This window comes from Gekko japonicus, unplaced genomic scaffold (assembly GCF_001447785.1).
Source record: "Gekko japonicus isolate JY-2015 unplaced genomic scaffold, Gekko_japonicus_V1.1 scaffold64, whole genome shotgun sequence".
In the NCBI taxonomy this organism is placed as follows: domain Eukaryota; kingdom Metazoa; phylum Chordata; class Lepidosauria; order Squamata; family Gekkonidae; genus Gekko; species Gekko japonicus.
The window spans coordinates 2,037,358-2,059,966 of record NW_015170277.1 but is presented as its reverse complement, the minus strand read 5'-3'; the positions used below and the strand labels follow the sequence as shown (position 1 = coordinate 2,059,966).

The 22,609-nt window shown below is 48.3% G+C and overlaps 1 protein-coding gene across 1 annotated transcript in view; it reads left to right on the top strand.

The window, feature by feature from the left end:
- The window catches only part of PITPNM2 (phosphatidylinositol transfer protein, membrane associated 2), a 163,713-nt gene that overhangs the window by 59,580 nt on the left and 81,524 nt on the right, over positions 1 to 22,609 (top strand). Inside the window, exons 5-6 of the mRNA XM_015417664.1 lie at positions 189 to 515; positions 13,415 to 13,510. Coding sequence (XP_015273150.1) covers positions 189 to 515; positions 13,415 to 13,510 — 423 coding nt within the window. The remainder of the gene's footprint in view (positions 1 to 188; positions 516 to 13,414; positions 13,511 to 22,609) is intronic.

The window sequence follows — 22,609 nt, the reverse complement described above, 5'->3', positions numbered from 1 at the left end:
TCCTCCTTCTCCAACAAAGTTTTATTCTGGGTATAGGTTTTCATGTACCCGGCATAAACCTTTGTTGGTCTTAGAGGTGCCACTGGACTCAAACTTTGTTCTGCTGCCTCAGGCCAACGTGGCTACCCGCCTGAAACACAGCCAGTATCTGGATGGGCCCTAACTGCTGGCCCGCCGTCCTTTTGCAGGTCTGCGGAAGGTGATGGTGAGGGCCCACCGGCAGGCCTGGTGCTGGCAGGACGAGTGGTACGGGCTGACCATTGAGGACATCCGGCAGCTGGAGAAGGAGGCCCAGCTGATGCTGGCGCAGAAGATGGCCCAGTTCAGCTGCAGCGACAGCGAGTCAGAGCAGCACCTTTCCAAAGATCCTGCGGGCGACAACGACACGGAAACAAAGGCCATATCCCCGTCTGCCGAGGCAGCGGACACCGCTAGCAATACCGGTGAAGCCTTGCCGGGGCGCGTGCTGACCAAGCAGTGGTCGACGTCTTCCAAGTCCTCTTCGAAGAGAGGAGGTGAGTTGTCTTCAGCGGGATGAGTTCTGCCTTGTGATTTGTTTAAAGAGGAACTTGGAGGATGGCGGAAGGAGGGGGAAATCCCACGATGCCGTGCTCTAGACCCCAATGCTGGGGCGCTTTCCCAGGTGTCTTTGCAACCTTTTCCATACAGGGTAACATACAAAATCCTAATCCATGATGTATAGTGGTTCTTACACAAATTCTCACATCATGCAATCTATGAAAACAGGAGAGACCGTTTTTGACTTTCAGAGGAAGTTTTCTACGAAACGGAAGTTCACTCCGGAGAATTTCGTCATCCGTTTGTTCTGCTGAGGGCTTCTCTTTTGTATACCTAGAAGGAAATATTTATGAGAATTGTGGATCACTATATCTTTATACATTTATACTTACCTGTTATGCATTACGAGCGCATTTTGTTATTAGCTTTTGTGGCTGTGACCTTCTTAGTGTTCATCGGCTGGTTCCTGCCAAGAGTCCCACAACCATCAGTCTCAGTAACATTTTCTTCAGAAGGATCAAGTTTATTTATTTATTTATTTTGGGGCAAATTAGGGAGGGGATCTACAACTACAGGAGAAAGTAAATAAAATCCACTAAAAACCCAAGAGTTGGAGGCCAGGAACTCCTTTGCATATTAGGCCACACACAGGGGTCATTTCGTAGAAAAAGAGCTAGGGGAACTCATTAGCATAACTCATTAGCATATGCCACACCCCCTGACATCAGGGGCCCGGCGGTGGACCTGCAAGGCCAGCGGGAGTGCGAGGAAGCCTCGCCAAGGCCCTCCCTGGCCCCAGGCAGGCAGGGGTGGGGAGAGGCGGGGAGGAAGCAACTTACCAGTGAGTTGCCAGTTTGGTGTAGTGGTTAAGTGTGCGGACTCTAATCTGGGAGAACCGGGTTTGATTCCCCACTCCTCCACTTGCACCTGCTGATGTGACCTTGGGTTAGCCACAAGCTCTGGCACAGCTGTCCTTGAAAAAGAGCAGTTTGTGTCAGAGTTCTCTCAGCCCCACCCACCTCACAGGGTGCCTGTTGTGGGGAGGGGGAGGGAAAGGAGTTTGTAAGCCGCTCTGAGACTCCAAGTGAAGGGCGGGGTATAAATCCAATCTCTTCTTCTTCTTCTTCTACCCTCCCTCTTCTCCTGCCTCCTCCTGGCTGAATGAGGGCTGGAAGCGGGGCAGCCGGAAGCAGGGCTTCGTCATGTGCCCCAACCCCCTGCACCTCACCCGGGGGAACTGCGTTCCCCCGCGTTCCCCCCCGAAATGACCTCTGGCCACACACCCCTAATGTAGCCAGTCCTCCAAGAGCTTACAGAGCTCTTCTTACAGGAGCTACTGTAAGCTCTTGGAGGATTGGATGCATTAGGGGTGTGTGGCTTAATATGCAAATGAGTACCTGCTACAAAAAGAGCCCAATGAAAGTATTAGCTTAGCAATATAAAAATTGCTTTTCTTGACATTGAGAGTGGTCAATCATCATTAACAAACCATCAAATCTGACTATATAATGGCTTGTTCTGAAGGATCAAGTTTATTGAGAACAGTAAAGGCAGGTCATCTGTGCACGCGTTCAGTGTTAGATCTAACTCCGCAGGCGGGAAAGGGGGAAGTTATACAGGATTCAGAGCGGGGTCCCCTGATGGAATCGGGCCAATCAGACATTCCCAGCAGAGCGAGAGGAGAAAGGTATTCAAGGTCAGGAGCCCAGGCAAAGAGATAAGACACCTCGAAAGAAATGAAAGTCAACATTCCAGCACTTGAGGACGTTCACCCAGCAGCCTCCTGCTTCCCCCCACTTACAATGGCAGCGTAGCTGACCATTCCCTCTCAATGGGCCTTCTCTGTGCCCAGCTGTCCCCCTGCGGCTCCCTCTGCAGGAACAGGGAGGAGCACTTTAGCTTCTCCTCAAATGCAGACCGATTTCTCACAAGCAGCTGTGCCGCCCTTGCTCTTTTGTTTCCCCCGCTTGCATTGGTCAATTTCACACTATTCGCTGCGCTGCCGCATGTTGACCCACAGCTCCCTCCGATCCCCCCCACACGTCTTCTCGATCCTTGCTTTTTGAGATTGAGAAGATGCGGGGGGAAATCGGGGAGCTGCAGTTGAAATGTGGCCGTGCAGCGAGCAGTGTGAAATTGACCGATGCAAGCGGAGGAAACAGAAAAGTGAGGGCGGCACAGCTGCTTGTGCGGAATCGGTCATGGTAACAGCACTCGCTAAATGCCCGAGGAAAAGTTATATCTGCTTGATGCTAGTTTAACTGTCACAGCTTTTCTCGAGCCATCTCGAGGGCTGTAGCTCGGCCAGTGTGCTCAGATCTCTATTTGAGAGCCACGGCTCCGCTTGCTCCCAGGACTACAGTCCCATGGGGAGAAGGAACTGACTGCTGAACTAGCTAGTGTGAGGGTTAGATATGCCCTCTAAGGTGTGGCCAAGCAAAAAGATTCCCTGAGGTAGATAGTGATCCTGGAGAGCTGGGTTCAGATCCTGTGTCAGATAGCAACTGTTTTACAACAGTTGTTTTCTGTTGCCCCAGAAGGTTGGACCAGAACCAACGGGTTGAAATTGAATCAGAAGAGTTTTCGGCTAAACATTAGGAAGAGCTTCCCGACAGTTAGAGCGGTTCCTCAGTGGAACAGGCTTCCTCGGGAGGTGGTGGGATCTCCTTCTTGGGAGGTTTTCAAACAGAGGCTAGATGGCCATCTTGACAGCAATGCAAATTCTGTGAACTTAGGAAGTTCATGAGAGGGAAGGCAGGAAGGGTTGCCTCAGTGCTTAGTTCTTGTGGCCCTTTCTTACACGCCCGGGGAAATGCTGATTGCCACTTTGGGGTCAGGAAGCAATCCTGGAGAGTTTTTTTGTCATCTTCTGGGCGTGGAACAGCGGTCACTACGGGTGTGGAGGGGGAGGTATTTGTGAATTTCCTGTATTGTGTAAGGAGTTGGACTACATGACCCTGGAGGTCCCTTCCAACTATGATTCTACCCTTGTGAAGATGATGCCGGCAACAAGACTAGGCAGCACAAAGACAAGGGAAGAGCTCTCTACTTGCTCGGGGGAGTCACCAGGTAGACAGGAAACCATGACTTTGCAAATCCACTGAAGCAAGAAATCTTCAGAAATCCATCAGAGGGAGACCAAATCTGCTCCAGGCGAAAGGGAGTGTTGGGAGTGTTCGCGAAATGGGCCGTTGCCTGGCGCATTTGTCCCAATCAGAAGCGCAACCAGTAAGGCTTCTGAAGCGAGCAGGAAAACTTAATCCGAACAAAGGGGAAGCCGAGCCTCAAAAGCCTGAATTCCAAAGGCTAAGTAAAGTCCCAAGCTTTTTATAATCATGTGCAAACAACTTCTGGACATGCGCAGATGTCCATATCTTTACATAAGATCATGCAAGTTTCTATCTCATATATGGCTACAATCATGAACTTTTCCATCTGTTTTTCACTTGCATTCTTTAGCCCTTACGCTTACTCCAGCTGCTTATCTATACTCTCATTAGGGTCTTCTGCTTCTTATCAATACTTGACCATGCAGGTAACTCCCTAGAGCTCCTGGTACCATCATCTAATTGACAAGGGAGGATAGAATGTTATCTCTGATCACTGAGCAACCTTTCTAAATTACGATACCTGGTGGTGGGGCTCATTATCTTACATACCATACAGTAGAATTTCCCTTTGCTAGTCTACAGACAGGCAGGCAGTGGAATTTTCCTGTTGAGCTGTTATTTCTCATCTCCAAACAGAAACTCAAAATGAAGTTTCTTTGGTCCTCGGACCGCAGGAGTGGAGGGGAAAGTGAGGAGAAGCCACTGAGTGCTTAAAGATTCCTGGAGAGGGGAGCTTCCAGATGGCTCCCCCGTCCCACCATGCCACATCGTGCCCCAGTTTGTCAAATTCTGCTTCTCGAATCAACTGCGAGCCACACTGATTCGCCGTAGTCTGCATCCCAGCAGGGACCCGCGTGTGTTTCGTGACGGCTTCGAGTGTTGGTTTGTCCCACCTGAAAAGAAACCTTGCCATGTTGCGGCTTCTCTGCCGAACTGGAGAGTGCCAGCAGCTTGCATGTCGACTTACCACTGAATTAGCTCTCCTAGAGGATGGCCTGCAGTCAATGCTCCCTCTAAGCTGTGGAGTCTTGTGAGCAAAAATTCTACTTTGTGAGCTCCTGGCGTTAAAGTTGTGAGTGAGCGATCTGGCTGCTGCATAAATCAGTTTGCTCAGGAGCCCTCCTTCCCGAGCTAAGACAAAAACCTGCGAGCCGGAGGCTAAAGAACTGTGAGCTAGCTCACACTGACTCAGCTTAGAGGGAACACTGCCTGCAGTCCTTAGAAACCTTCCTGTTCAGTTACACTGGAGGCAGAATCTTCATTGCAGAACATTATACCTCCCTCTCATGGAGAGGAGCATGCATATTTTATCGGCCTGCCACTTGGAGGCGTTAAGCTCCTTTGAAAAACTACAGGCCAAGGAAATGTTCCACAGGTCAGATTTCCTCGACTGGTGTGTGTCATTCTGGCTGAAAACAGACGGTGGCTTTTCCAGAGAAGTGGCAGGGGAGTGACCGAGAAGGGGGCATGGCTCAGTGGTAGAGCCTCTGCTTGGCGTGCAGAAGGTTCCAGGTTCAATCCCCGGCATCTCCAGTTAAAAGGACCAGGCAGGAGGTGATGGGAAAGTCCTCAGCCTGAGACCCTGGAGAGTCATGAAGTGGGGCTGTAGCTCAGTGGTAGAGCCTCTGCTTGGCGTGCAGAAGGTTCCAGGTTCAATCCCCGGCATCTCCAGTTAAAAAGGACCAGGCAGGAGGGGATGGGAAAGACCTCAGCCTGAGACCCTGGAGAGTCATGAAGTGGGGCTGTAGCTCAGTGGTAGAGCCTCTGCTTGGCATCCAGAAGGTTCCAGGTTCAATCCCCGGCATCTCCAGTTAAAAAGGACCAGGCAGGAGGTGATGGGAAAGACCTCAGCCTGAGACCCTGGAGGGCCACTGCCAGTCGGGGTAGACAATACTGAACGATGGACTAAGGGATCCATTCGGAAGAAGGCAGTTCCATGTGTGTTCATGCATATGGCGGAGCCAACATACAGCGTGGCATGTCTTGTCCCAGACTGTGGACAAACAAGCTTGCTCAGTTGCCGTGTATGAACAGGGATGAGAGTGGGATGAGTACAAAGCATGTTCAGTGATGACTGTGGTTTAAAGCCCTATCTGCGTCTCGCCCCGTTTGTTTCCAGAATGCTGCGAGGGGAGCGAGAGTTTTAATTGCTGTGCCAGGCAGGCATAATGGGTAGCTGGCAGGGCTACTGAAACACAGAAGAATCCAGAGCCCTGGAGTTAGGACAGCAACACAGTCCCTTTGATCAGTTGGATTAATCAATTAAAATATTTGGAAAGGGGGGGGGGGGTTTTGCTGTCAAGTCACAGCTGACTTATGGCCACCCCGTATGGTTTCCAAGGCAAGAGATGCTCAGAGTTGTTTCACCATGGCCTGCCTCTGCGTGGCGACCCTGGGCTTTCCTTGGTGGTCTCCCATCCAAATACTAACCGGGGCCGACCCTGCTTAGCTTCCGAGATCTGACGAGATCGAGCTAGCTGGGCTGTCCCCATCAGGGAATTCAATTTAATCAGGCAGCTGATTTTAAACTTAATTTTAATGTAAATGTTTATTAAAAACTATGGGCAGCAAGCATCATCTTAGAAAAGTCCCCCATTCCTTCTTGATTGAGAGAGAAGGGGGGAAAGCCTTTTCTTTTCTTTTCTTTTACAATTTAAATTTTATTGATTTATAACAACAAACTGTAACAATCCAACCATGGAACAAATAATAAAAACATAATCAAAGAAGGCAGGAAATTGTCATAACATTATAGTAACTTTAATAAAAAGTAAATGTAGAGGTTTCCCTTGTTCGAAAGTCCGTCGAATCTGACTCTAGGGAGCGGTGCTCATCTCCGCTTCCAAGCCAAAGAGCCAGCGCTGTCCGAAGACTTTTTCCATGGTCATGTGGCCGGCATGACTAGACGCCGAGGCACACAGAATGCTGTTACCTTCCCACTGAAGCGGTACCTGTTTATCTACCTGAAGCGGTACCTGTATTTCTTGCTTTCAAGCTGCTAGGTTGGCAGGAGCTGGGACCAGAGATGGGAGCTCATTCCGTCACGCGGCACTCGGGTCTCGAACTGCCGAACTACAGACCTTCCGGTCTGCAGTTCAGTGTCTTAACCACTGAGGCACCGCGGCCCCTAACTATAGCATTTTAACAGAGAAGAACATCAACAATATATTTAGAAGCTGTTTAATGCGTTATGTGAAGTATTTTTGTTTGTTTGATTGTGCTGATTGAGGTTGTGTATGACGCTAAATAAATGAAAATGTTAATTACTGAAATAAGTAGGTAAGAAGAATGATACAAGCTGATTCAGGCTTTAGACTAGCCAAATGTAAAGGAAGAAGTTTAAATGAAAACAGTTCATTACTGAAATAAGTAGGTAAGGAAAGAACTAATATAAGCTGATTTAGGCTTTAGATCTTCAGTTAGGTGTAAAGAAAGTAGTTCATATGGGAGATGCTTAGTGAAAAATTATAGAAAATTAAGAAAACACCAAAATAGTAGGCTTAATGCTCCAAATACAGTTGACAATGGGTAGGATAAAGGAGGAAAACTTGGTGCTTAGGGGGGTCAACAGTGGGAGGGCTTCTAATGTCCTGGCCCCACTGGTGGACCTCCTGATGGCACTGGTATTTCTGGCCACTGTGTGATACAGAGTGTTGGACTGGATGGGCCTTTGGCCTGATCCAACACTGGCGTCTCTTATGTTCTTATGTCATTGAGAGGAATGGAAAGTGAAGGATGATTTGAAAATGGGAAATCTCCTTCCTTCCTTAGCCTTTCACGTTTACCGACTTTATTGTGGGTGTTTATTTGCTTCAATTTGTGATAGGTAAGATGCTAAGTATTGGAAGTAATATTTAAAGCAATGGATAGTAACAATTATATCGGTTCAAAAAAGGCTAAGAGTTAAATAGCTCTTTAAAGTTGTCTGTTAAATTTGTTTTGTTCTATTATCTATTACCTAGAAACGGAAATATCACAATGTAACTCTAAAATGTATAATCGTTGGAAGTACATGAAGATTTATAGCTATAAGATAAAAAAACTAATCAAACTGAATTAGTTGTGTTAAGCTAGATGTTTTTGTTTGTTTGTTTGTTTTTTCTGGTGAGCGAAAACTGTAACTGTCTTCTTTGTGTGTTCTTATTGTTTGTTTGTTATTTGTTTGTGTTTGGAAAATCAATAAATATATTTAAAAAAAACCCCAATATAGTTAGAAGGAGAAAAACTCAGGATTACCTGCTATGAAATTCAATAACGGGTACCAAAAGGTAAAGTAGTTAGAGGGGGATGAAAAGCATTTTCCATGATAACAAGCTGGGGACCCAAGAAGAGTTGTGGGAAGGGGTAACGATTCAGGATTCAGAATCCCACCCCAAATCTCCCTTCAAGCATCCAAAGGGACTTGAGTGTCAGTATTCGAGATATTACTGGCAAGCTGTCAGTCAGCCATGAGCAGCAGTGTTAGATCTGTCTGATCTAGAAGTGACAGTCAGGAGTCAGGGAACTGGCAGAGTGCATCAGACTCTGCCATAATCACCATGAGTCAGCTATATGTAAATTGCTGCAACCTGATTGGTCTTTGTACATATATATTGAGAACTGTACAGTACCAGACATCTCCTTTGTGGGATCGTTTGTCTGCGAAGCACCTTGTCGGAGTGAACAGTGAGTTGGACTCAGAAAGGACTGTGTATATATTCCAGTGTAAATAAACTGTAAATACTCTGTACATGCTTAAACAGAGTCTCTGCTACTTTTCGGCGTTTCTAACTACCGTCATTGAGCAGGCTGATTTTTCCCGCCCCGCCCCCCCCCCATTCCACCCCCCAAGGGATACTCGGCTGCTCTCAGCCCTCCTTGCTCCTAGAACGTATTCAGTCCACGTTGGGCCAGTTTCTTTCCCTGGTCTTTTCTTTGGGTTAGCTTACGAAGCCACACATGAAGCTGCCCGATACTGAGCCAGACCATCGGTCCGTCAGGGTCAGCATCATCTACTCAGACCGGCAGCGGCTCTCCGGGGTCTCAGGTGGAGGTCTTTCACAATACCTGCTGCCTCAGTTTGGTGTCGTGGTTAAGTGCGCGGACTCTAATCTGGGAAAACCGGGTTTGATTCCCCACTCCTCCACTTGCAGCTGCTGGATGACCTTGGGCGAGCCACAGTTCTGTCAGAGCTGTTCTCGCAAGGACAGTTCTGGAAAGAGCTCTCTCAGCCCCACCTCGCTCACAGGGTGTATGTTGTGGGGAGGGGAAGGGAAAGGAGATTGTAAGCCGCTCTGAGATGCTGAGTGAAGGGCGGGGAATAAATCCAGTCTCCTCTTCTTCTCTTCTTCATCCTTTTTCAAAACTGGAGATGCCGGGAACTGAACCTGGGACCTTCTCCATGCAAAGCAGAGGCTCCTTCCACTAATCCACTATTTTTTTCTGCATACCTTCATACCTCCCCAGTATAAGGAGGCCTCTGCCTTGCCTGTAGGTGGCCCGCTTTTGCCCTTTCATAGTTAGCACAGCAGGTTGGCAGGTTTGCCATTTGTTATAGTCACGCAACGGTCGTCCCAAACAAGCGCACGCTATTTTTTTCTTTTGAATATTTTATTTCTCCTGTGCAGACTTAATTAATGTATAGATTAGTCAACATTCATATGATTCATCGGCTGGAGATTCCTTTTTAATTGCACGAAGGCCCCAGTTTTGTTGCATCTGAGCTTAATGAGGCGCGTCCCCTTGCTGGCAAACAGAACAGGAATTCTATTAACGTCCAAGGGGCAGTGGGAGAAGGCCCTGGATTGGGGGGGGGGGACTGAAGAGAGGAGTGACAGAAACGCCTTGGTGATTTGGAGGCATGGAAATTTCTCCTGTGGCAAACTGGCCCCTGGGGATACACTGTGCCTGGACATACACTTGTTGAATGTGCAATGCTGGAGACAGAACAAACAGTGCTGAAAGAGCTCTGCTGTGATTAATGCTTGAATTTCCTAATCCCCTGTTCTGCAGCTATTCGGCTTGTACTGACCGTAACAAAATTGCATGTGTGCTTGCCGTTTTCCCCAGAGGACCGGTGGGTTAATACGGCAGGAGCTGGTTCACCAGGGGTGGAGAGGGAGGCGGAGATGTTGCTAAACCTCTGGAGTGAGAGGCACAAAATTTGTGGGGGGTGGGCGGGATCTTGAGGAAAAGGAAGGCATTTAAGAGCAGGGGTTGTGGCTCAGTGGTGGAACGTCTGCTCGGCATGCAGAAGCTCCTAAGGTCGGGTCCTCAGTATCTCCAATGAAAAGGATTAGGTCGTGGATGATTGCCCTGACCTGGGTAGCCCAGGCTTAGCCCAGTCTCGTCAGATCTCGAAAACTAAGCAGGGTCGGCCCTGGCTAGTATTTGAACGGGAGACCTCCAAGGAATACCAGGGTCAGGAGGCAGAGGCAGGCAATGGCAAACCAGCTCTGAACATTCTTGCCTTGAAAACCTTACAGCAGGGGTGTCAAACATGCAGCCCGGGGGCCACATCAGGCCCCCCCTGGAGGGCTTCTGTCAGGCCCGCAGTGGAACTGGCTGTCTTCTGCTTCTGCTTCCAGTTCTGCTGCTGCTGCTGCGTCATCGTAGGTTTGCAGCTTACAGATACACACCTGAACAGCATACTAAAGATTGCAACAGCACAGAGACATTTTGATGCAGTAATTCAGAGCAAGAGGTGTCAGTTATCGGACGCTGTTCAATAAACAAAATATTGCAGGAGAGTTAATGTTTTAAGCATGATCTTAAGTAAAAACCCCTTTGTGTTTGTGTCTTTTATAAAGTTTATATCTCCGCTACCTGGCATTACATTTTATGATGCACATGGCCCAGCCCAACAAGGTCTCATTTATGTCAGATCCGGCCCTCATAACAAATGAGTTCGGCACCCCTGCCTTACAGGGTTGCCATCTCTTTGTCATGAGGCTTGATCAGTCTGTTGTCGTCTAAGTGAGACCCCTGGTGTAAACAGGGACCCTGGTCACAAGTCCGCCTGTATTCTTCTCTGCTCTATTTCTAGCACCTATTTTACGAGGACCTTCTGACATTGTTCCAGAGGGAACTAGCTGTGCCTCACCAGTCACTCTTCTCCCTTATTCCCAGAGGGATCGAGTGGGATAGACAGCCGCTATAAAGAGTGAATACCAAAGCCATAATTAGCCTTGCAACTGATGGGGGGGGGTGGGCTCAGTGGCCTTCCACATGACAATTAGTAAAATTAGAATCCCAAAGTAGTCGGCTGGCATGCTTGGCCTTCTTTCGGCGGCACAATAATAAATAGGTTTTTGTGCCGCAGTGTCTCCTTAACATGAGCCCTTGAATGTCTTCTAGCGGCTTGATGTGAATTTAACAAGCGCTGGCCGTTCGGCTGCCTTTGTTAAGGAAGACGCGGTTGTTGGTATTCAGTGTGGGATTCTCTCGTCTGCTGTCCAGCACTAGCCGCCGGAGGGAGGAACTTGAGAAGGAAAACCGAAATCAGCTTCAGAGCCGCGGGAGGCCAGACATTTGCAGGGTCCTCAGTCCTGGCCGCCATTCTTAGGGCCAAAGGATACACCATGCACAGTTGCACGCTTCGGTCTCAGGAAAGGCCTCATTTCCTTTTGAAAAGCAGCCTCAGGTCTGACGACTCGGATCGATCAGGAACGGAAGGATGGCGGCGAAAGGCTCCTTAACAGTTTCCTTTCCTCCCAGTTCTCTTGTAAGCAGTGTTCCCTCTAAGCTGAGTGAGTGTGAGCTAACTCGCCTTTTTTTTAAGCCTCTGGCTCACACATTTTTTTTATCTCAGCTCAGGAAGGATGGCTCCAGAGCAAACTAATTTATACAACCAAATCGCCCGCTTGCAACTTTAACGCCAGTCGCTCACAAAGTAGAATTTTTGCTCGCAAGGCTCCACAGCTTAGAGGGAGCATTGCTTGTAAGCTGCTTTCTCACCTGTGTGTGTGTGGGGTGTGTGTGTGTGTGACTTTCTTCCGTGTGGAGAAAATCTGATCGTGGAGGGTGATTTTGGCTAGACCTATCGGCCCAGCCTTCCCCCACTCTCCTATTTGCAGCAACGAGGGGGCGGGGGGGGGGCTTTTCATTTAAAAAAAAAAAACTGGTGAAAAAAATCATGCAGAGGCACATAATATTTAGTTTGGCCCTCTCAGTGCAACAGCGCAGTCAGAGGCAACGTGGGACACTCCTTAGGTGCGCATCCTGCCTCTTCTTAAGAGGGCCAGCCGAAGGTGACTTGCCTGCAGTGTTCCCTCTAAGCTGAGTTAGGGTGAGCTGGCTCACAGTTTTTTAGCCTCCAGCTCACACATTTTTGTCTTAGCTCAGGAAGGATGGGGTTCCAGAGCAAACTAATTTATGCAGTAGCCAAATTGCCCGCTCACAACTTTAATGCCAGCAGCTCACAAAGTAGAATTTTTTCTCACGAGACTCCACAGCTTAGAGGGAACATTGCTTGCCTGATGATCCACAAAGCTCCACGATGAGCAAAGTATGGTTCATGGAGCCCGGTGTACAGTTATGGGGGGGGGGTGTTTTGATGTAACTGTACAGATGCTGCACTTCCATTCGCTCCTTGCGGCCGCCACCACCATCCTGTGCCCCCGTCCTCTTTTGTGTCTTCTCTGTGTAGAGAAGCCACCTGCCACTGGGATGTGGGTTTATGGCAACGAAGACAGGAGACTTCGCCACCTGGTGGCACATGCAGGCAACCCCACCCCACCCCCGGAAGTAGCTAGACCAGTTGAAGTTGGAAGGGTGACTCTTACCCTGTGGATTTGACTGTGCAACACTGGGGGGTCCAGCTGGTCTCGTGCGCCGGATCGGTGGGGGGGGGGGGGGAGTCGCCTGGCTCAGTGACACCTTTGCATGCAGAAAGTCCCAGGTTCTGTCTCTGCCATCTCCAGTTCAAGTATCTCAGGTAGCAGGTGTTGGGAAGCAGTGTTCCCTCTAAGCTGAGTTAGTGTGAGATAGCTCACAGTTTTCTAGCCTCCAGCTCACAGTTTTTTAGCCTCCAGCTCACATCTTTTTGTCTTAGCTCAGGAAGGATGGCTCCGGAGCCATCTAATTTATGCAGCAGCCAGATCGCTCGCTCACAGCTCACAACGTAGAATTTTTGCTCACAAGACTCCACAGTTTAGAGGGAGCATGGGTTGGAAGAGCCACTGCCAAAAAAGGAGGCACACTGAACTCCGTGCCCTAGTGGTCTGACTAAGTATAACTCAGGACGTAAGACTGCCCCCTCCCCACAGCATTTTCCTCTCCTGAAAGGCCCAAGGAAGCCACGGTCTTTTCCGCTGGGGAAACTTGCTCGCAGCCCTCACGCACAGAAGTTTCCCCGGTGCGGCCCATAGCAGCTCCCCAGGGCCTGAAGAAGAACTCTGGGTGACTCAAAAGCTTGCGGATTGTTTCCCGAGCGTCACATACTCTTTATTTTTTTTGCTGTCGCCGTGACTTTGGAGGGGAATGTTTACAGCCGGGCGACTTCCTCGTCTAATTGCCAAACCTGAAATGATTTTACACATCCTCCCGATGCTTATAAATAGCTGCCCTTTGGAAACAGCAGCCGAGGATTGCCGAGCGCAGCGCTCTGGCATCTCGAACGATAAAACATCGCTGGGAGGAAAGTTTGACATCACGCCGACATCACGGGGCACGCTGTGTGTTAACACTTGGGGGACGGGTTTCCAGGAGGGGACCGCCCAAGGGTGTCTCTGCCGCAAAGGGGTACGCGCAGACGGCCTCGCTTTCAGCCCGTGGCTTATTGCATCCATCCTGTCTGTTTCTCCTAGCAAGCCCCTCGCGCCATAGTTTATCGGAGTGGAGGATGCAGAGCATCGCCAGGGATTCAGACGAGAGTTCGGACGACGAGTTTTTCGACGCACACGGTAGGTGGAGCAAAACGAGTGCGGCTGCTAAATCGGCCTGGGTGTGAACGGTCCGTGCACATCTGTGCGCGCACGAGGGTGTATGTGTGAGACGGGAGAACTGTCTCTTCTTACTCGGAATGGTGTCACATCAGGAGCAGAGGCTGATCTGCACCCGGGATGGAAAGCCAGGCCTGTGTTTTCTCCTCGGCAAGGTCCTTCTGCTGAATGTGGGTACTTTTCATGCTCACCGTGATATGCACGAATTTGTGTGTTTGTTTCCTTGTGGAGAAGACCCCAACATTTCCTTGTTTGGTGCAGGAAAAAACAATCTTTTCAGTGGTAAAAAAAAAACCCCAGAAAAATAATCATCGGCAATTGCTGCTTTTTTATGGCACCCCAAAACCTGAAGTTCAAGACCGGTCATCTCACGGCAGGGACAGCCCTGTTTTCTAGGTACAACGATCTTGCAACCAGCAGATGTTGTGTTTCATTATAGGGTAGGTTGCGGGAGGATCTCTGTTCGTTAATGCAAGAAAGCCGTGGCTGCTGTTGGCATCGGCAGCTCATCCACTTCGGTGTAACGCAATAGTCTTTCCGTTTAGATGGATTAGTAAGAAGATTATCACTGAGTGCCGTAAGAACCGTGCACAGTGATTAGAATGCGACGCTCGGGCTAGGCAGGCCTGGATTCACTAGGTGACTCGGGAGCCAGTTTGGTGTACTGGTTAGGAGGGAGAACTCCAATCTGGGAGAACCGGGTTTGATTCCCCACTCCTTCACCTGCAGCTGCTGGTGAGACCTTGGGTCAGTTACAAGTTCTTTCAGAACTGTTCTCTCAGGAGCAGTCCTCAAAAGAGCTCTCTCAGCCCCACCTCCCTCACAGGGTGTCTGTTGTGGGGGAGGGGGAGGGAGAGGAGACCGTAAGCCGCTCTGAGACTCTTTTGGGTAGTGAAGGGCGGGTTTAAATTCAGTCTCAGTGAGGTCAGTCACCGATTTTCGAAGTTATCTAAAAATACTAGCTGTAGTAAAACTAAGAAGAAAATCCCCCAGCTCTCTCAGCAGCAGTGTTCCCTCTAGCCTGAGTTAGTGTGAGCTAGCCTCTGGTGCACACATTTTTTGTCTTAGCTCAGGAAGGATGGCTCCAGAGCAAACTAATTTATGCAGCAGCAAAATCGCTCACTCACACCGTTAATGTTTTTGCTCACAAGACTCACAGCTTAGAGGGAGCATTGCTCAGCAGAGTTAGGATCTGAAAGCCTGGAACAAAAAATCACAGGTGCAATATGAATGGCAGAGGGCTGAAATTTGACCGTAAAGCAGCTTTCCTTCACAGCCACAAGTTGATTAAAAAACCTGGTTCAAGCACATTTAAAGTTGCCTGTGTATTCACACAAGATGGGTAGCCATTGTTAGTTTGTCTGTGGCAGCAGAAAAGAGTAAGAGTCAGGGGTCGTTTCCTGCAGGAGCGCACAGGAGCGGAGCTCCGGCAGTAAAGAGCCCAGGGGGCGGGCACATGCAACAAGCCCCACCCCCTGCTCCCAGCAGCCCTCAGTCAGAGCAGGAAGCAGCCAGGTAAATTGCAGAGCCCCCTCCCGGCCCCCGGCCCAAAACAGTCCAGTGGCACCTTTAAGGCCAAGTTTTATTCAGGTACCAGCTCTCCCTCCTCTGCTAGGACAGATCTGCACGTGTGTCCCCCCCTCCCCCCCCAATAGCTAGCAATCCAAAACGGTCCAGTGGAGCCTGAGCGGTGGGTGTTGCCTTCTGACACACTTCCGGTGATGTCAGGGTGTGTGGCATATGCAAATGAGTTATGCTAATGAGCTCCTGCACCTCTTTGTCTACGAAATGACCCCAGTAAGCGTCCAGTAGCACCTTAAAGACCAACAAAATGTGTGGCAGGAGACAAGCTTTCGTGAGTCACTGCTCACTCCTTCAGTTTATTCACGCATCAGAAGAGCAGTCCTTGCACATCCGGAGCTGACTTTCCGTTTTCCACACATGCACGCCGACGGAGGCAGAAGGGTTGAACGGGCGACACATACTGAATTCAGCCCTAGCCCCGAGCCTGTTTCGTGTGGTCGATGGGAGGATTAAATGGAAAATCCCTCCTGTAGGCCGCCTCAAGGCCAGCATAGTATAGTGGTTAAAGAGTGGCAGACGCTGATCTGGAGAACTGGGTTTGACCTCCCCACTTCTCCCTACACATGAAGCCAGCTGGGTGACCTTGGGCCAGTCACAGTTCTCTCAGAACTCTCTCAGCCCCCACCTTACCTCACAAGGTGAGGAAGGAACTGCGATTGTGAGCTACTTTGAGACTCCCTAAGGTAGAGAAAAGCGGGATATAGAACCTACTCTTCTTCTCCAGAGGAAAGGTAGGATGTAAATATAATCAGTAGGAACGAGCACATAAATGAGTACGGTAATGAGATCCGAAGGTGTAGTTGTCAGGAGGGCTCGAGGCCTCGAACTTTTTCCCCTCGTAGCTGAACCAAGGGTAAGGCTAGGTGTCCCATTTAAATAATAATAATAATAATACCTTTCGATTTATTGATCGCTCAATCCGGCAGAGCTGCTGGCTCTGAGCGATTTACAATCACATGGTTTCACACAAGGGACTAACAATTTCATAAGGGTAAGGGAGCACAACATATAATTCTTTAAATCGCACACATTTTGCAGCCAACGGGGATTTTTGTTCAGCTGAAGGCTTCAGACGTGTTCCGGAGGAATTCACTTTTCGGCTTGGCTTGATGACGTTGGTTCTTCCTGGGCTGCTTTGAATCGTAGCGCCGCACTGCCACCGCCTGGCCGGATTGGCCCATTACAGGCTTCTTAATGCTGAAGAGGTCTTTTTATCAGGCTTCCGAGCTTCCGAGCTGGACATTCCATTCGCCGGCTAACACCTCCCCTGCGGGGGTTTAGTGTGCCCACCCTCTCTAAGGAGTGGTACCCATTTTATCTACTCGCCGAAGCTTTCGAACTGCTGGTGGATGGCGAGCTGGGGACAAGGCTGGTAGCTCACACCAGCGCGGGCTAGAACTGACAGCAACTCTGTTCAGTTCCGATGTCAACCAGAGGATAATCCTCTGTGCCACTGTTAAAGAGATGTTCCAACACCCCTTTCCTCCAAGCTTCACTGTTTGGTGGAACAAACAAATCATCCTTTGCCTTTGTTAAATACTGGGTTCCATGGATGGTCTGTCACCAAGCCTAGTGATCAGCTCAGCTTTATTAGTGATTCAGCAAGAACAATACAAAGACCCAGGGCAACGCCCCTGTTTGAATAGCATGCAAACTCCACCCACTTCCCAAACAACTACCAACGATAGGCTGTTGTCAGAACCATTCATTCCTCATTGGCCACCTCCAGAGTCCTGGTGGGCTATTGTTCTAGAGCGTCAAGCTCACAGTCTCTGGTAGAAACAGTCCTGGAATGTTCCAGTTCCAGTACAGGACAAAGAAGAAAAAAGGGGGAAAAACTGAACCTAAACCTAGAACTCAGAACCTAAAAAGGTTAGGAATAGAAAAGGGCCAACTTTAAAAATCTAATCATAAAATATACAAAAATATGTGTGTGTGTTTATTCAACATGGCCCTTGTATGTTTTTATAGTTTTATATGAGGTATGAATGGGCCCTTGTTTGTTATTTTAATTTATATTGAATAAACACACATATATATTTTTGTATATTTTATGATTAGATTTTTAAAGTTGGCCCTTTTCTACTCCTGACTAACCTTTTCCAGTCCCAGTACAGAACAGCCTTGTTAAAAGGAAGATTTTTTAAAAAATAACCTGCAAACGACATGGGCCAGTGGGTGCCATTTGCAGCCATATTCTACCTCAGACTTGTTGCAGATCTCCCCTTGAGAGCCCTTTTCAGCTGCAGGAGGAGAGACGCATTTGTGCTGAATGCAGCCGGGATGCCTCTAAACCAACCAAAACGTTTTTGAAAGTGGAGCCTCCATTATGCAAACCCACTTGGTCGTAGTCCAGCTGGAACATCTGCGCTTGCTTTATTGAAATAAACTGAGATAACTCCCCATTAAAATTGGGAGCTTTTGGCTGAAAGGCTGGGTATAAATTTCGCTAATAAATGTATTTAAATATAAATTAAAATGTACTTTTGAAAAGAGTCTCAGCGAAGCCGCACACCGTTATTAAATAGCTCACACTGTACTTTGACTATACTGTTTTTTTTGTAAAACAATTTTATTAGGATATACTAATAAGTAAAATTTTAAGTCATCTAACAAATCATTCATATCCTTTTATCCAAATATCAACTACCCCCCATTCTGACTTCCCACAGTGCTCAAACCTCTATTACATTCTTGAATTTTTTCTCCTTTTCCCATTCTTTAATAATATAGTTCTTTCAGGTAACGTATCTTTTTATCTGTTGATCTATGTATGTTTAGTTTTAATCTAAATGTCCTTCCAACCCTAATAATTGTCAAGGCAAAATACTGTTAAAAGCCACGTGGACTACAACACAACAAAGATACGCTCAAGGTAGGGTTGCAAAAAACTTCGCCATACAGAAGGTAACATTACAATCAGAATCTGAAAGAAGCCAACTGATCTTAGGTTCGATTGTCGTACTAGACTCTGGAATTAGAGAAAATAAAGGCAAAAGGAACTTCTTCCTAGCTTCAGCTCTCAGGGGGCAGTCAAATACAATACGTGCTGTGGTCTCTCAATCCTTTCCGCAGGGTACGAGCAAGTCCTTTCAGAATAAGGAATCCTTGAATAACATCCAGTTAACACCGCTGATGGTAAAGCGTTCATTTGAGCCATCGTAAAAGCTCGTCGTAACTCGGGGACCATCAATGTGTATAAATATCTTGGTATCCTAGTGCAAAAGGAAAACAAACTCCTCAGGCACGGAAACATGTCCTATTATACTCCAGTTTTAAAATATACTGTCCTTGATTATTTTATAAAGCTCACTAGTAGGTGAGCTGGCAATCACGTACATTGGCCAATGCAAAGCAGACAACTTCGAATCCGTGAGATTTCCCACAATGATGTAAATGAATCTTTACGAATAAGCGGCAGCAGTCCAGAACGCAAATGTGTGTGAATTACTAAATAGCAGTTTGGTTTTATCTGGGCATCTGATGAAGGCAATCATAATGTCTGCACACAAAGGAACATACTGCATTCTAATTGACCTGGAATACATCCTGAATGTTCAGATCATCATAGATTTAGCCAGTTCGGTGTAGTGGTTAAGTGCGCGACTCTAATCTGGGAAAACTGGGTTTGATTCCCCACTCCTCCACTAGATGACCTTGGGCAAGCCATAGTTCTGATAAGAGCTGTTCTTTAAAAAGAGCCGTTTCTGTCAAGAGCTCTCTCAGCCCCACCTGCCTCACAGGGTGTCTGTTGTGAGGAGGGGGAAGGGAAAGGAGTTTGTAAGCCGCTCTGAGACACCTTTGGGTAGTGGAGGGCGGGTATAAATCCAATCTCTTCTTCTTCATCATCTCTGGCTGAATAAAGTTTGGAACTCGGGTTCCTAACAACCAGGGTTAGTACATGCTGGGCAGCGTCAGGAAAATTTCATCGCCAAACTCTGCGTATTGGGCAGTATCCTGGTGTCACAGACGACGTCATCTCCTTGGACCAAGAGGTTGCAGAGAGCCCACAGTGGGAGGGACCGTGGCTCAGAGCTAGAGCTTCCACTCCGTATGCAGAAGGACCCCGTCTCAGTCTCTGGCACTTGAGGTCCTAGGCACTAAGTAGGGCTCTTCTCTGCCCGAGACCCTGGAGAGCTGTGGCCAATCAAGGGGAGGCAGCGCTGGGCTAGATGTGTGCCTGCAGCCGACTCACGGAGACCCTGTAGGGTTCTCAAGGCAAGAGACTAGGAGAGGTGGTTTGCCATTGCCTGCCTCTGCATAGGGACCCTGGAATTCCTCGGTGGTCTGTCCAGGCCTATAGCGACAATGGGGCATTTAGGGGCACCGCCCCTTAATTAAAAGCCCTGCCCCACAAACAGCCATGCCAGAAACCTTGTTTCTTAGGAGAGACACCTCCCCACACACACACACACTGACTGCTGCTGATAACAGCCAGGGTGTGAGGCTTTTCTCTCTCTCCCATTGTGGAATGTGCAGGGGGGGGGAGTGCAACATAGGACCTGGGAAAAGACTGCTCAGAGGGCATCGAATTGCCTTCAGAAGGCGTTCAGATCCTCTCTGAGCTGTTTTTTCTCCCCTAGGAACTGACGTGCTCGCTGCCCTGTCCCTGGAAAGGAAGGGCTAGAAACAGGCTCGGAGCCTCCCCCTTTAAAGGCAGGCATTCAGATTAATTTAATTAACTTTAATTTGATTGCCCCCTTGAAAATTTAGATCCTCCCCCCCCGAACAAAAGAATCCTGGCTATGGGTCTATCCACACACTAACTAGGGTTGACCCTGCTTAGCGTCCAGGAGAGCCAGTTTGGTGTGGTGGTTAGGAGCCCAGGTTCTAATCTGGGAGAACCGGGTTTGATTCCCCCACTCCACCACAAGCAGCTGCCGGTGTGACCTTGGGTCAGTCACAAGTTATTTCAGAGCTGTTCTCTCAAGGGCAGTTCTCGGAAGAGATCTCGCAGACACTTTGAGCTCTCGCAGCCCCCACCTACCCCACAGGGTGTCTGTTGTGAGGAGGGGGAGGAGTTTGTAAGCCGCTTTGAGACTCCTTCGGGTAGTGAAGCGCGGGGTATAAATCCAATCTCCTCCTCGTCGTCTCAATCTGACAAAACTGGGCTAGCCTGGGCTATCCAAGTCAGGGCCCTGAGCTAGATGAGCTAATAATAATGATGATGATAATGATAATAATGATAATAATAATTTGACTCCATATAACCCAGTTTTCTTGTGTTCAGAACAGATACACCACTCTGTCTGTAAGGCTCCGGCTCGGGGCATGTGCTTTGCATATAGACAGTTCCAGATTCCATTATGCATTTTATTCATTTGATACATTTGTATACCGCTTTTATGCCATTGTATTCTAAGTGGCTTACAGTTCAAAAGAACACATACATTATAATCGGAGGCAGTTCTGGGAAGGGAGGAGTCATGTGATGGTTTCAGACCTCAGTCACTCCATTTAAAGGATCTTAGGTAGCAGGTGGTTAGGAAAGAACATTTCTGTACCTGAGACCTTGGAGAACCGATGCCAGAGCTGACACAACAAGCAAGATTCTCAGAGGTCTCTCAGCCCCACCTACCTCGCAGGGGGTCTGTAGTGAGGAGGGGAAGGGGGATTGTAAGCCACGCTGAGACTCCCAGTGAAGGGCAGGGTATAAATCCAATCTCCTCCCTCTTCTTTGTCAGAACTAGGCAGGTGGGGCGGGAAACAGGTCCTGAAATGCTCTTTCAGCCACACAAACACTCAGTAATCCACATCCTAACTTAATATTTTGCAGAAAGATATATTATTTCAGCATATCTTGAAGAAATCAGGAACGGAATTTGTAATTAAAAAAAAAAAAGTTACAGACCTTCCTACACAATCCTGTTTGCCGGCAGAGTCTGACAAAGTGAATTATTAATATCTGTGCGATTAAACATGCAAATAATGGGATCAGAAGCTGGCTCATGGATTCCGGTACGCAGCATCGAGACCTATAATTAAGCCTCTTTTGCAAATGAGTTCAATATTTAGATTAAGTTGCGGGAACAGGCTTGCAATGTAAATTCACCCTTCGCCGTTCCGTACAGATTTGACAAAACACGCTTTCTCCCGATGTGCTCCACTCGGCAGATTAGCAGACAGTGGGCAGAAAGCTTTATTGGATTAATCAGTGTGATATATTCATTAACTGCAGATTTAAAATGTGCACTGTTAGTCAGAGCTGCTTCACGTCTGAGACGGGTGGTCAGTCTCAGCGATGTTAGAGACCCGAGTCACCGTTCGGTAGATGCAACCTCTTAACCGATCAACGCTTTTATCTATGGTATTTATGCTGGATAAATGTCTTCCTTTGCTAAACGTTGCTTGCAGTTTGAGATGTTGTGATTTATAGTTTACTTGGGCAATTAATCGAGTACTTAATAAGAAGAGAGTCGGGCTTTTCCCACATGAGTGTTTTGCTCTACTGTGACTTCCTTGCAGCAGCACTGCTTTCAGGAGCGTCCATGTGACATTGCCCTCTGTTCATCCTGCTTCCGTGTTTTCCCTGGCCATGATATAATCTTTCTGAAACCTGATTCGAGACAGTCTTTTGGGGAAGATAGCAGTCAAAAGACTTTGGACACTGTGTAGACAGGAAGGTATTCATTTTTGCTGGTCGTGCCCACATTTGTGCCATTTTCTTTGCCTGACCCCCACCCACGTCCCCTGGTATTTCCCCTACTATACAGAAGGGGCCTGGGGCAGTGTTCCCGCTAAGCTGAGTTACTGTGAGCTAGCTCACAATTTTTTAACCTCCAGCTCACACATTTTTGTCTTCGCTCGGGAAGGATGCCTCCAGAAACAGACTAATGTATGCAGCAGCCAAATCGCTCGGTCACAACTTTAATGCCAATAGCTCACAAGGTAAAACTTTTGCTCGCAAGACTCCACAGCTCAGAGGGAGCCTTGGTCAGGGGTGTGTGTGTCAGGAATGGTTAGCTCACTATTGCATCAAGAGGCTGTCTTGCCACAATCTACCAGTTCCCAGCTTTCATTTAAAAACCAAGAGTCTCTGGCCTGTTTTGTTGCCAAGTTATATGGGGAAGGCACAAGCTGCACATCTTCTCTTATAACTCTATAACAAAAAGATTGGTAGAGAGAGACTTTTTAGGGGTCATTTCCTGCAGAAGCGCACAGGAGCGGAGCTCCGGCAGTAAAGAGCCCATGGGGCGGGCACATGCAACAAGCCCCACCCCCTGCTCCCAGCAGCCCTCAGTCAGAGCAAGAAGCAGCCAGGTAAGTTGCAGAGCCCCCCCCCCCAGCCCCCCGGTCCAAAACAGGCCAGTGGCACCTTTAAGACCAAGTTTTATTCAGGTACGAGCTCTCCCTCCTCTGCGAGGACAGATGTGCACGTTCCCCCAATAACTAGCAATCCAAAACAGTCCAGTGGGGCCTGAGCGGTGGGTGTTGCCTTCTGACACACTTCTGGTGATGTCAAGGGTGTGTGGCATA